Source organism: Pseudophryne corroboree (assembly GCF_028390025.1).
Source record: "Pseudophryne corroboree isolate aPseCor3 chromosome 3 unlocalized genomic scaffold, aPseCor3.hap2 SUPER_3_unloc_6, whole genome shotgun sequence".
NCBI classification, from domain to species: Eukaryota; Metazoa; Chordata; class Amphibia; order Anura; family Myobatrachidae; genus Pseudophryne; species Pseudophryne corroboree.
The window spans coordinates 576,331-589,130 of NW_026967552.1; the positions used below are offsets into that span (position 1 = coordinate 576,331).

A 12,800-nucleotide genomic window follows, 5' to 3' on the forward strand; every position below is an offset into this window, starting at 1 on the left:
CATGTGAGTGCAGGTGTTCCGGGCTGTGTGACTGCATTGTATCTATCCCATACATGTGAGTGCAGGTGTTCCGGGCTGTGTGACTGCATTGTATCTATCCCTTACATGTGAGTACAGGTGTTCCGGGCTGTGTGACTGCATTGTATCTGTCCCTTACATGTGAGTGCAGGCGTGTGACTGCATTGTATCTATCCCTTACATGTGAGTGCAGGTGTTCCGGGCTGTGTGACTGCATTGTATCTATCCCATACATGTGAGTGCAGGTGTTCCGGGCTGTGTGACTGCATTGTATCTGTCCCTTACATGTGAGTGCAGGTGTTCCGGGCTGTGTGACTGCATTGTATCTATCCCCTACATGTGAGTGCAGGTGTTCCGGGCTGTGTGACTGCATTGTATCTGGCCCTTACATGTGAGTACAGATGTTCCGGGCTGTGTGACTGCATTGTATCTATCCCTTACATGTGAGTACAGGTGTTCCGGGCTGTGTGACTGCATTGTATCTGTCCCTTACATGTGAGTGCAGGCGTGTGACTGCATTGTATCTATCCCTTACATGTGAGTGCAGGTGTTCCGGGCTGTGTGACTGCATTGTATCTGGCCCTTACATGTGAGTACAGGTGTTCCGGGCTGTGTGACTGCATTGTATCTATCCCTTACATGTGAGTGCAGGTGTTCCGGGCTGTGTGACGGCATTGTATCTATCCCTTACATGTGAGTGCAGGTGTTCCGGGCTGTGTGACTGCATTGTATCTATCCCTTACATGTGAGTGCAGGTGTTCCGGGCTGTGTGACTGCATTGTATCTATCCCTTACATGTGAGTGCAGGTGTTCCGGGCTGTGTGACTGCATTGTATCTATCCCTTACATGTGAGTGCAGGTGTTCCGGGCTGTGTGACTGCATTGTATCTATCCCTTACATGTGAGTGCAGGTGTTCCGGGCTGTGTGACTGCATTGTATCTATCCCTTACATGTGAGTGCAGGTGTTCCGGGCTGTGTGACTGCATTGTATCTGGCCCTTACATGTGAGTACAGGTGTTCCGGGCTGTGTGACTGCACTGTATCTATCCCTTACATGTGAGTGCAGGTGTTCCGGGCTGTGTGACGGCATTGTATCTATCCCTTACATGTGAGTGCAGGTGTTCCGGGCTGTGTGACTGCATTGTATCTATCCCTTACATGTGAGTGCAGGTGTTCCGGGCTGTGTGACTGCATTGTATCTATCCCTTACATGTGAGTGCAGGTGTTCCGGGCTGTGTGACTGCATTGTATCTATCCCTTACATGTGAGTGCAGGTGTTCCGGGCTGTGTGACTGCATTGTATCTATCCCTTACATGTGAGTGCAGGTGTTCCGGGCTGTGTGACTGCATTGTATCTATCCCTAATTAAAGAGAGAAGAAAAAATGACCTTGGTTGGGAGCACTCATTCCCGGAGAGTTACTTGCAGATATGATGTCTGTATGAAAAATGATGTAATGATGAAGTAATTAAAACATAACTTTTAATAATTTGTATATGATAAAAGGCTAGATACACTAATTGAAATTACTAAGAAAAAATTAATGAAAAACACAAGATACCCAATTTAATGATAAGATGGCTTTAAACTATCTAAGCCATACATAGAATAAGGTCTGCGAATATATTAGATGGATTGTTACTGTGATAATTCAGTGTCTAGCAAGCAAATGCCCATCCCACCGTGGATTCAGTGCAATCACCAATTAAATTCCACTGGAGACCTACAACACCTGGTATTCCTAAGTGGTCTCCCACTGAAGTACTGACCAGGCCCAACACTGTATTGCCTCCAAGGTCAGACGGGGTTGGGCATACCCAGTGTGGTATGGTAGTAGGTAACGTGTGGAAAGGGGCAGTGAGTGCAGCTGTTATGTAAGGGATGTGTGTTATTGTGCCAGTTTAGCCAATTGCATTCCTCCTTATTAGATAATTTTGTTGACCATCATTGCACCAATTTAGCGACCCAGACACATGGGTATGCAGAGGTTAAATCATATGGTCAGCAAGGGTTGATAACATGAGCCTCTGTTATTTCTGTTCGTGGCGTGAGGCAAAGCAAGACAGATAGCCTATTATAATTTAAGGCATGTATGAAACGCAAACACAGAATTCAAATGAACCAAGTGTCTGTTATTGCAGATTGAATCTGCCCGTCAGGAAAACATTGATTGAATAATATTTTCTAATGCACCAACATTAATAAAGAAATTATCCAAGCTTAATTGTCAGGTGTGATACTTAATTTGTATCGAAGGTGGAAAAATTAGCTAAAATAGCCCAAAAAAAGGATAAATAGATGTGCTTCAAAAAAATGTATATTTGCTGCAATTAGTTGAACAATGCAACCATAAACACTCGCATACCAGCAGCTGATATAACAAAATACAATGGTTGCCATGAATTTGACATAAATTGATACTTAGAAGCCAGATGTAATTTTTTTAAAAGAAAAGAACACACCTCGTTGCAGCTACCACTGCTCTGCACTATGTTATAGGTATATACTCAGATTACATTTTTTGAACATACAAAACAGCCTAAATAATTTACAGGCAAACGTTAATGGCTAAATGCCACAGGTAATAGTGCGGTAAGTCATAGATAGCACCTATGGTAAGTTGTTATATGCTTCACAGAACGGATTGCTGCTAACTTATGTGTATGGAACATGAAAGCAGCTTAAGTAATTATCAAGCAAAAGATTGACAGCTAAGTACCACGGGTGGCGGAGTGAATGATAATACACCTATAATTGGTGTTGCTAAACATATACTTGCTCCTCAAACCCAGCAAAAATAAGAATTTACTTACCGATAATTCTATTTCTCGTAGTCCGTAGTGGATGCCGTAAGGACCATGGGGAATAGCGGCTCCGCAGGAGACTGGGCACAAAAGTAAAAGCTTTAGGACTAGGTGGTGTGCACTGGCTCCTCCCCCTATGACCCTCCTCCAAGACTCAGTTAGGATACTGTGCCCGGACGAGCGTACACAATAAGGAAGGATATTGAATCCCGGGTAAGACTCATACCAGCCACACCAATCACACTGTACAACCTGTGATCTGAACCCAGTTAACAGCATGATAACAGAGGAGCCTCTGAAAAGATGGCTCACAACAATAATAACCCGATTTTTTTGTAACAATAACTATGTACAAGCATTGCAGACAATCCGCACTTGGGATGGGCGCCCAGCATCCACTACGGACTACGAGAAATAGAATTATCGGTAAGTAAATTCTTATTTTCTCTGACGTCCTAGTGGATGCTGGGAACTCCGTAAGGACCATGTGGATTATACCAAAGCTCCCAAACGGGCGGGAGAGTGCGGATGACTCTGCAGCACCGAATGAGAGAACTCCAGGTCCTCCTCAGCCAGGGTATCAAATTTGTAAAATTTAGCAAACGTGTTTGCCCCTGACCAAGTAGCAGCTCGGCAAAGTTGTAAAGCCGAGACCCCTCGGGCAGCCGCCCAAGATGAGCCCACTTTCCTTGTGGAATGGGCTTTAACAGATTTTGGCTGTGGCAGGCCTGCCACAGAATGTGCAAGCTGAATTGTACTACAAATCCAACGAGCAATCGTCTGCTTAGAAGCAGGAGCACCCAGCTTGTTGGGTGCATACAGGATAAACAGCGAGTCAGATTTTCTGACTCCAGCCGTCCTGGAAACATATATTTTCAGGGCCCTGACTACGTCAAGCAACTTGGAGTCCTCCAAGTCCCTAGTAGCCGCAGGTACCACAATAGGCTGGTTCATGTGAAACGCTGAAACCACCTTAGGGAGAAATTGAGGACGAGTCCTCAATTCTGCCCTGTCTGAATGAAAAATTAGGTAAGGGCTTTTATATGATAAAACCGCCAATTCTGAGACACGCCTGGCTGACGCCAGGGCTAACAGCATGACCACCTTCCATGTGAGATATCTTAATTCCACAGTGGTGAGTGGTTCAAACCAATGTGATTTTAGGAACCCTAAAACTACATTGAGATCCCAAGGTGCCACTGGAGGCACAAAAGGAGGCTGTATATGCAGTACCCCCTTGACAAACGTCTGAACTTCAGGCACTGAAGCCAGTTCTTTCTGGAAGAAGATCGACAGGGCCGAAATTTGAACCTTAATGGATCCTAATTTTAGGCCCATAGAAAGTCCTGCTTGCAGGAAATGTAGGAAACGACCCAGTTGAAATTCCTCTGTAGGGGCCTTCTTGGCCTCACACCACGCAACATATTTCCGCCAAGTGCGGTGATAATGTTTTGCGGTTACATCCTTCCTGGCTTTGATCAGGGTAGGGATGACTTCATCTGGAATGCCTTTTTCCTTCAGGATCCGACGTTCAACCGCCATTCCGTCAAACGCAGCCGCGGTAAGTCTTGGAACAGACAAGGTCCCTGCTGGAGCAGGTCCTTTCTTAGAGGTAGAGGCCACGGGTCCTCCGTGAGCATCTCTTGCAGTTCCGGGTACCAAGTTCTTCTTGGCCAATCCGGAGCCACGAGTATAGTTCTTACTCCTCTCCTTCTTATGATTCTCAGTACTTTGGGTATGAGAGGCAGAGGAGGGAACACATACACCGACTCGTACACCCACGGTGTTACCAGAGCGTCCACCGCTATTGCCTGAGGGTCCCTTGACCTGGCGCAATATCTGTCCAGTTTTTTGTTGAGACGGGACGCCATCATGTCCACCTTTGGTTTTTCCCAACGGTTTACAATCACTTGGTAGACTTCTGGGTGAAGTCCCCACTCCCCCGGGTGGAGGTCGTGTCTGCTGAGGAAGTCTGCTTCCCAGTTGTCCACTCCCGGAATGAACACTGCTGATAGTGCTATCACATGATTTTCCGCCCAGCGGAGAATCCTTGCAGCTTCTGCCATTGCCCTCCTGCTTCTTGTGCCGCCCTGTCTGTTTACGTGGGCGACAGCCGTGATGTTGTCCGACTGGATCAATACCGGTTGACCCTGAAGCAGAGGCCTTGCTTGACTTAGGGCATTGTAAATGGCCCTTAGTTCCAGGATATTTATGTGAAGAGACGTTTCCATGCTTGACCACAAGCCCTGGAAATTTCTTCCCTGTGTGACTGCTCCCCAGCCTCTCAGGCTGGCATCCGTGGTCACCAGCATCCAATCCTGAATGCCGAATCTGCGGCCCTCTAGAAGATGAGCACTCTGTAACCACCACAGGAGAGACACCCTTGTCCTTGGAGATAGGGTTATCCGCTGATGCATCTGAAGATGCGATCCGGACCATTTGTCCAGCAGATCCCACTGAAAAGTTCTTGCATGGAATCTTCCGAATGGAATCGCTTCGTAAGAAGCCACCATTTTTCCCAGGACTCTCGTGCATTGATGCACTGACACTTGGCCTGGTTTTAGGAGGTTCCTGACTAGCTCGGATAACTCCCTGGCCTTCTCCTCCGGGAGAAACACCTTTTTCTGGACTGTGTCCAGAATCATCCCTAGGAACAGTAGACGTGTTGTTGGAATCAGCTGTGATTTTGGGATATTTAGAATCCACCCGTGCTGACGTAGCACTACTTGAGATAGTGCTACTCCGACCTCTAACTGTTCCCTGGACCTTGCCCTTAACAGGAGATCGTCCAAGTAAGGGATAATTAAGACGCCTTTTCTTCGAAGAAGAATCATCATTTCGGCCATTACCTTGGTAAAGACCCGGGGTGCCGTGGACAATCCAAACGGCAGCGTCTGAAACTGATAATGACAGTTTTGTACCACAAACCTGAGGTACCCTTGGTGAGAAGGGAAGATTGGGACATGGAGATAAGCATCTTTGATGTCCAGAGATACCATATAGTCCCCTTCTTCCAGGTTCGCTATCACTGCTCTGAGTGACTCCATCTTGAATTTGAACCTTCTTATGTAAGTGTTCAAGGATTTTAGATTTAAAATTGGTCTCACCGAGCCGTCCGGCTTCGGTACCACAAACAGCGTGGAATAATACCCCTTTCCCTGTTGTAGGAGGGGTACCTTGATTATCACCTGCTGGGAATACAGCTTGTGAATAGCTTCCAATACTGCCTCCCTGTCGGAGGGAGACGTTGGTAGAGCAGACTTCAGGAACCGGCGAGGGGGAGACGTCTCGAATTCCAATTTGTACCCCTGTGATACTACCTGCAGGATCCAGGGGTCCACTTGCGAGTGAGCCCACTGCGCGTTGAAATTTTTGAGACGGCCCCCACCGTGCCTGAGTCCGCTTGTAAAGCCCCAGCGTCATGCTGAAGACTTGGCAGAAGTGGGGGAGGGCTTCTGCTCCTGGGAAGAGGCTGCCTGGTGCAGTCTTTTTCCTCTTCCTCTGCCCCGGGGCAGAAATGAGTGGCCTTTTGCCCGCTTGCTCTTATGGGGACGAAAGGACTGAGTTTGAAAAGACGGTGTCTTTTTCTGCTGAGAGGTGACCTGGGGTAAAAAGGTGGATTTTCCAGCCGTTGCCGTGGCCACCAGGTCCGATAGACCGACCCCAAATAACTCCTCCCCTTTATACGGCAATACTTCCATATGTCGTTTGGAATCCGCATCACCTGACCACTGTCGCGTCCATAACGCTCTTCTGGCAGAAATGGACATCGCACTCACTCTTGATGCCAGGGTGCAAATATCCCTCTGTGCATCTCGCATATATAGTAATGCATCCTTTAAATGCTCTATAGTTAATAATATACTGTCCCTATCCAGGGTATCAATATTTTCAGTCAGGGAATCCGACCAAGCCACTCCAGCGCTGCACATCCAGGCTGAGGCGATTGCTGGTCGCAGTATAACACCAGTATGTGTGTATATACCTTTTAGGATATTTTCCAGCCTTCTATCAGCTGGTTCTTTGAGGGCGGCAGTATCAGGAGACGGTAACGCCACTTGTTTTGATAAGCGTGTGAGCGCCTTATCTACCCTAGGGGGTGTTTCCCAACGCGCCCTAACCTCTGGCGGGAAAGGATATAGTGCCAATAATTTATTAGAAATTAGCAGTTTTTTATCGGGGGAAACCCACGCTTTATCACACACCTCATTTAATTCTCTGATTCAGGAAAAACTACTGGTAGTTTTTTCACACCCCACATAATACCCTTTTTTGTGGTACTTGTAGTGTCCGAAATGTTCAACGCCTCCTTCATTGCCATGATCATGTAACGTGTGGCCCTACTGGACATTACGTTTGTCTCCTCACCGTCGACACTGGAGTCAGTATCCGTGTCTGGGTCTGTGTCGACCATCTGAGGTAACGGGCGTTTTAGTGCCCCTGACGGTGTCTGAGACGCCTGCACAGGCACTAATTGATTTGTCTCATGTCGTCAACAGTTTTTTGCAAAGTGCTGACATTGTCACGTAATTCTTTAAATACGACCATCCAGTCAGGTGTCGACTCCCTAGGGGGTGACATCACTAAAACAGGCAATTGCTCCGCTTCCACATCATTTTCCTCCTCATACATGTCGACACAATCGTACCGACACCCAGCACACACACAGGGAATGCTCTGATAGAGGACAGGACCCCACTAGCCCTTTGGGGAGACAGAGGGAGAGTTTGCCAGCACACACCAGAGCGCTATATCTGTATAGGGATAACCTTATATAAGTGTTTCTCCCTTTTATAGCTGCTGTTTTATATTAGCTGCCAATAGTGCCCCCCCTCTCTTGTTTTACCCTGTTTCTGTAGTGCAGGACTGCAGGGGAGAGTCAGGGAGCCGTCCTTCCAGCGGAGCTGTGAGGGAAAATGGCGCTTGTGTGCTGAGGAGATAGGCTCCGCCCCTTCACGGCGGCCTTTTCTCCCGCTTTTTTCAGGAAAACTGGCAGGGGTTAAATGCATCCATATAGCCCAGGAGCTATATGTGATGCATTTCTTTAGCCATATAAGGTTTAAACAGTGTTTTATTGCGTCTCAGGGCGCTCCCCCCCAGCGCCCTGCACCCTCAGTGACCGGAGTGTGAAGTGTGCTGAGAGCAATGGCGCACAGCTGCGGTGCTGTGCGCTACCTTATTTGAAGACAGGAACGTCTTCTGCCGCCGCTTTCTCCGGACCTCTTCACTCTTCTGGCTCTGTAAGGGGGCCGGCGGCGCGGCTCCGGGACCCATCCAGGCTGAACCTGTGATCGTCCCTCTGGAGCTAATGTCCAGTAGCCAAGAAGCCCAATCCACTCTGCAGGCAGGTGAGTTCGCTTCTTCTCCCCTTAGTCCCACGATGCAGTGAGCCTGTTGCCAGCAGGACTCACTGAAAATAAAAAACCTATTTAAACTTTTACTCTAAGCAGCTCAGGAGAGCCACCTAGCATGCACCCTTCTCGTTCGGTAACAAAAATCTAACTGAGGCTTGGAGGAGGGTCATAGGGGGAGGAGCCAGTGCACACCAGCTAGTCATAAAGCTTTTACTTTTGTGCCCAGTCTCCTGCGGAGCCGCTATTCCCCATGGTCCTTACGGAGTCCCAGCATCCACTAGGACGTCAGAGAAATGACATTACCCAAATAGGCATTTGGCTTTATGGTAATGATGGGGACAGTGAGCACGGGGGAAGGGGGAGAGAAATTACTTATTGGCTGTGCGCCTCCCCATCACGTCAATTACCGCCGAGCCGCCTAAGTCCGTGCGGTGTGCAGACTGGTCGTCTCGCCCGATCTCCTGTCCTCCGTCGCTGGTCTGAGACCGGTCACGTGAGAGCGCTCTCCGTGACCCTCAATCACGTACCCAACGTACGTTTCACAGTTGGCTTGTTCACGGGTAACGTGAGCATTGTGGCGCTGGTAACAGCAATATATTGGGGAATACCACCAATAGCAGCTATAGTAGCTGAATTAGCACAGCAGAATCATATGTTTGATAATGCCGTGCCTGACGCCAGGGAAACCTGGACTTAATAAGAGACCCATATGTTCTGGTTAATTAAATTAGAACTGACAGCTTAAACATAAGGAGACTATTGCGTTTACAGGGAGCAGAAACATACTTGAAAGGGAATAGATCCGATGCTTGGAAAAAGTTGCTTATCACTAAAACTGCCCACTAGCCAGGGGCGGGGTACATGGGGAGGAGGTCCAGGGCATCCTGGGAAATAAAAGCTTAACTGTGTGATGCCCGGTCGACTCCTACCACCTACACCCCGATGTAAGGACTGTGGATCACTATGGACCCTAAAGAAGAAAACGCCTTTAACAGAAAACACCCCTGATTCAAATATTGCTGCCGACGAACGCAATATTAGCATTTCAGATCGCCACCCCCCGGTAAGGTGAGCTGAAATGCACAAAACTTTTCGTGATCGCGCCCATGACATTAGTTGAGTTAAATAGCTTTACAAAGCTAATCCAGACTGCTATGGGCGCGATATGCCCAAACATGGGGGACAATTGAATATTGCCCCGCAAACTCTTGTCACTTTAGACGGGAGATCGGGCGTGATATTACAATTGAATATCACCCCTTGTGTTATAAACACCCAACTGAGAACAGGGCAGATGGTCCTAGACTACATCACTGGGCAGATACATTTCCATCAATAGTCTGTACTGACAGAGGAGGGTGTAGGATAAGAGATTGCTGTAGTGACTGAGCAAGGGGAATATGTGACTTCTGTAATAAGTGTTTATTACTCACCTGTGCTGATATCTGTAGGGATCTCCTCCTCCTTACACTGCTGATCACCCCTCACATACGTCTCTTCTTCTCCCGCTATATCTTCTGCCTTTATATCAGTCACATACGTCTCTTCTTCTCCCTCTATATCTTCTGCCTTTATATCAGTCACATACGTCTCTTCTTCTCCCTCTATATCTTCTACCTTTATATCAGTTACATACGTCTCTTCTTCTCCCTCTATATCTTCTGCCTTTATATCAGTCACATACGTCTCTTCTTGTCTCTCTGTATCTTCTGTCTTCATATCAGTCACATACGTCTCTTCTTCTCCTTCTATATCTTCTGCCTTTACATCAGTCACATACGTCTCTTCTTCTCCCTCTAGATCTTCTGCCTTTATATCAGTCACATACGTCTCTTCTTCTCCCTCTATATCTTCTGCCTTTATATCAGTCACATACGTCTCTTCTTCTCCCTCTATATCTTCTGCCTTTATATCAGTCACATACGTCTCTTCTTCTCCCTCTATATCTTCTGCCTTTATATCAGTCACATACGTCTCTTCTTCTCCATCTATATCTTCTGCCTTTATATCAGTCACATACGTCTCTTCTTCTCCCGCTATATCTTCTGCCTTTATATCAGTCACATACGTCTCTTCTTCTCCCTCTATATCTTCTGCCGTTATATCAGTCACATACGTCTCTTCTTCTCCCGCTATATCTTCTGCCTTTATATCAGTTACATGCGTCTCTTCTTCTCCCTCTATATCTTCTGCCGTTATATCAGTCACATACGTCTCTTCTTCTCCCTCTATATCTTCTGCCTTTATATCAGTCACATACGTCTCTTCTTCTCCCGCTATATCTTCTGCCTTTATATCAGTCACATACGTCTCTTCTTCTCCCTCTGTATCTTCTGTCTTCATATCAGTCACATTCGTCTCCTTCTATATCTTCTGCCTTTACATCAGTCACATACGTCTCTTCTTCTCCCTCTATATCTTCTGCCTTTATATCAGTCACATACGTCTCTTCTTCTCCCAATGTATCTTCTGCCTTTATATCAGTCACATAGGTCTCTTCTTCTCCCTCTATATCTTCTGCCTTTATATCAGTCACATACGTCTCTTCTTCTCCCTCTATATATTCTGCCTTTATATCAGTCACATACGTCTCTTCTTCTTCCTCTATATCTTCTGCCTTTATATCAGTCACATACGTCTCTTCTTCTCCCTCTGTATCTTCTGCCTTTATATCAGTCAGACAGTCATCCTAAATAGCCCACAAAACAATATACATTAATAATGTCTGATTTCAGATAGTGTAATATCAGTGTATAAAACACACAGCTTCTCTACACATTATATAGTGACAGTCACTTTGGTATATGGGCAACACCCTAAATTCCACCTACCTGATCCTCCTGTGGGATCCTGTGATTCTCCTCTGTACAATCCTGGGAATACAGAGGATGGGGACATCTCTCTGGGGTATCTCTGTTACTGGGTCCATCTGTAAGAGACACACAGTGACTGAGTACAGTGTATATATGTGATTATCAGATGATGTGTGTGTATATAGGGGGTCCCCCATACCTGCTCTCCCCTGTACAATACATGACAGTCTCCTCTTACTCAGTGATGTGAGGGGCCGGTGATTCTCCATCATCACGTCCTTGTACAGACCCCTGTGTTCCTCTATATACTCCACCTCCTGCATGGAGACATAGACAGTGACATCATGACACCTTATAGGAACCTGACACACAGTGATACAGTCATCACCCAGACACATCCCCTGGTGTTACTGTATAATGTCCCATTCCCAGCCGTCACCTCTCCAGTCATCACTCAGACATATCCCCTTGTGTTACTGTATAATGCCCCATTCCCAGCCGTCACCTCTCCAGTCATCACTAAGACATATCCCCTTGTGTCACTGTATACATATATATGCTAACCATGGCACTCTAAATCAACAAGACACCTACAAAAACTGTCACGTAAAGTAGAACGTCAGTGGCGTAAATCTCAGAATCCAAGTGACTTCCTCATATATAAGACCACCTACCACTCCTATCATCAGGCCCTGGACACTGCCAAACAAACATATTTCCAATCTCTTCTCATGCCACCAACCCCAAGCGACTTTTTAATACATATAAATCACTTCTTTACCCTCCCTCACCTCCCCCACTAGCTACTATCACTGCACAAGAACTTGCCTCCTACTTCAAGTATAAGAGTGATAAAATCCAAGATGAAATGGTATGCTCTTCCTCAGCCAGTGACCTGCTCAATTCCCTACCTGAACCCTCTGGCACTTTCTCTTCATTTGATCACACAAGTGAAGATGAAGTATCAACACTCTTTCCATCCTCCTACTCCACTACCTCTCCTCTTGATCCTATACCCTCACAGGTCAGTAAAACTTTGTCTCCTGTGCTTATCCCAACCTTAACTAAAATCTGTAATTTCTCTCTCTACTGGTATCTTTCCTTCTCTGTTTAAGCATTCACTGATTACTCACATTCTAAACAAACACAACTCTGACCCAAACACACTCTCTAAATACCGTCCCATTTCTCAGCTACCAGGTCCCTTCAAGCTACTTGAGAGACTTGCCTACACTCGCCTCACACACTTTCTTAACTCCCACAACTTATTGGACCCACTTCAGTCAGGCTTTCATGCCCAACACTCCACAGAGATGGCACTGACCAAAGTAGTGAATGATCTAGTCACTGCTAGATCTAAAGGCCATTACACACTACTCATTCTTCTAGATCTCTCTGCTGCTTATGACACTGTTGACCACTCTCTTCTCATACAAACACTACAATCTCTGTTATGATTCCAGCACTCCTGACCAGAGGAGATCTTATGACAAGGACCAGAGCGCTGGAATGGAATGCATGTAACGGGAGCAGGTAAGACTAGTTGCCCCTGGCGCCCTAACTCTATTGTCTCACCCGTGCTATCGGAAATCCCCTGCGAGACTATGGTTTCTTGAGCCCCTGGCAGCCACGTTTGAAGGGCGGATTATGTCTGCCCAACTCCGGTGCCACTCGGTCTTAGTGAGAGACAAAGGGAAATCCGAGGCAGGATGATAACAAGAGGACCTCTGACTGACAACAGGCCAGGGGCAACAAGCTAACTAACAAAACCTGAAGTATGTGCGGAAACCCGCCAGGGAAAAGGACAACCA

General features: G+C 46.7%; 2 protein-coding genes and 1 pseudogene across 2 annotated transcripts in view; 1 reads left to right on the plus strand and 2 right to left on the minus strand.

Annotated features, from left to right (window-relative positions):
• The window catches only part of LOC134984529 (zinc finger protein 271-like), a 55,791-nt gene extending 44,932 nt beyond the window's left edge, over window positions 1-10,859 (minus strand). The window contains exon 1 of the mRNA XM_063950093.1: window positions 9,610-10,859. Coding sequence (XP_063806163.1) covers window positions 9,610-10,519 — 910 coding nt within the window. The 5' untranslated portion in view covers window positions 10,520-10,859. The remainder of the gene's footprint in view (window positions 1-9,609) is intronic.
• The window catches only part of LOC134984531 (retinitis pigmentosa 1-like 1 protein), a 197,596-nt gene that overhangs the window by 138,627 nt on the left and 46,169 nt on the right, over window positions 1-12,800 (plus strand). The window lies entirely within an intron of this gene.
• LOC134984533 (5S ribosomal RNA) lies at window positions 1,739-1,857 on the minus strand (annotated as a pseudogene).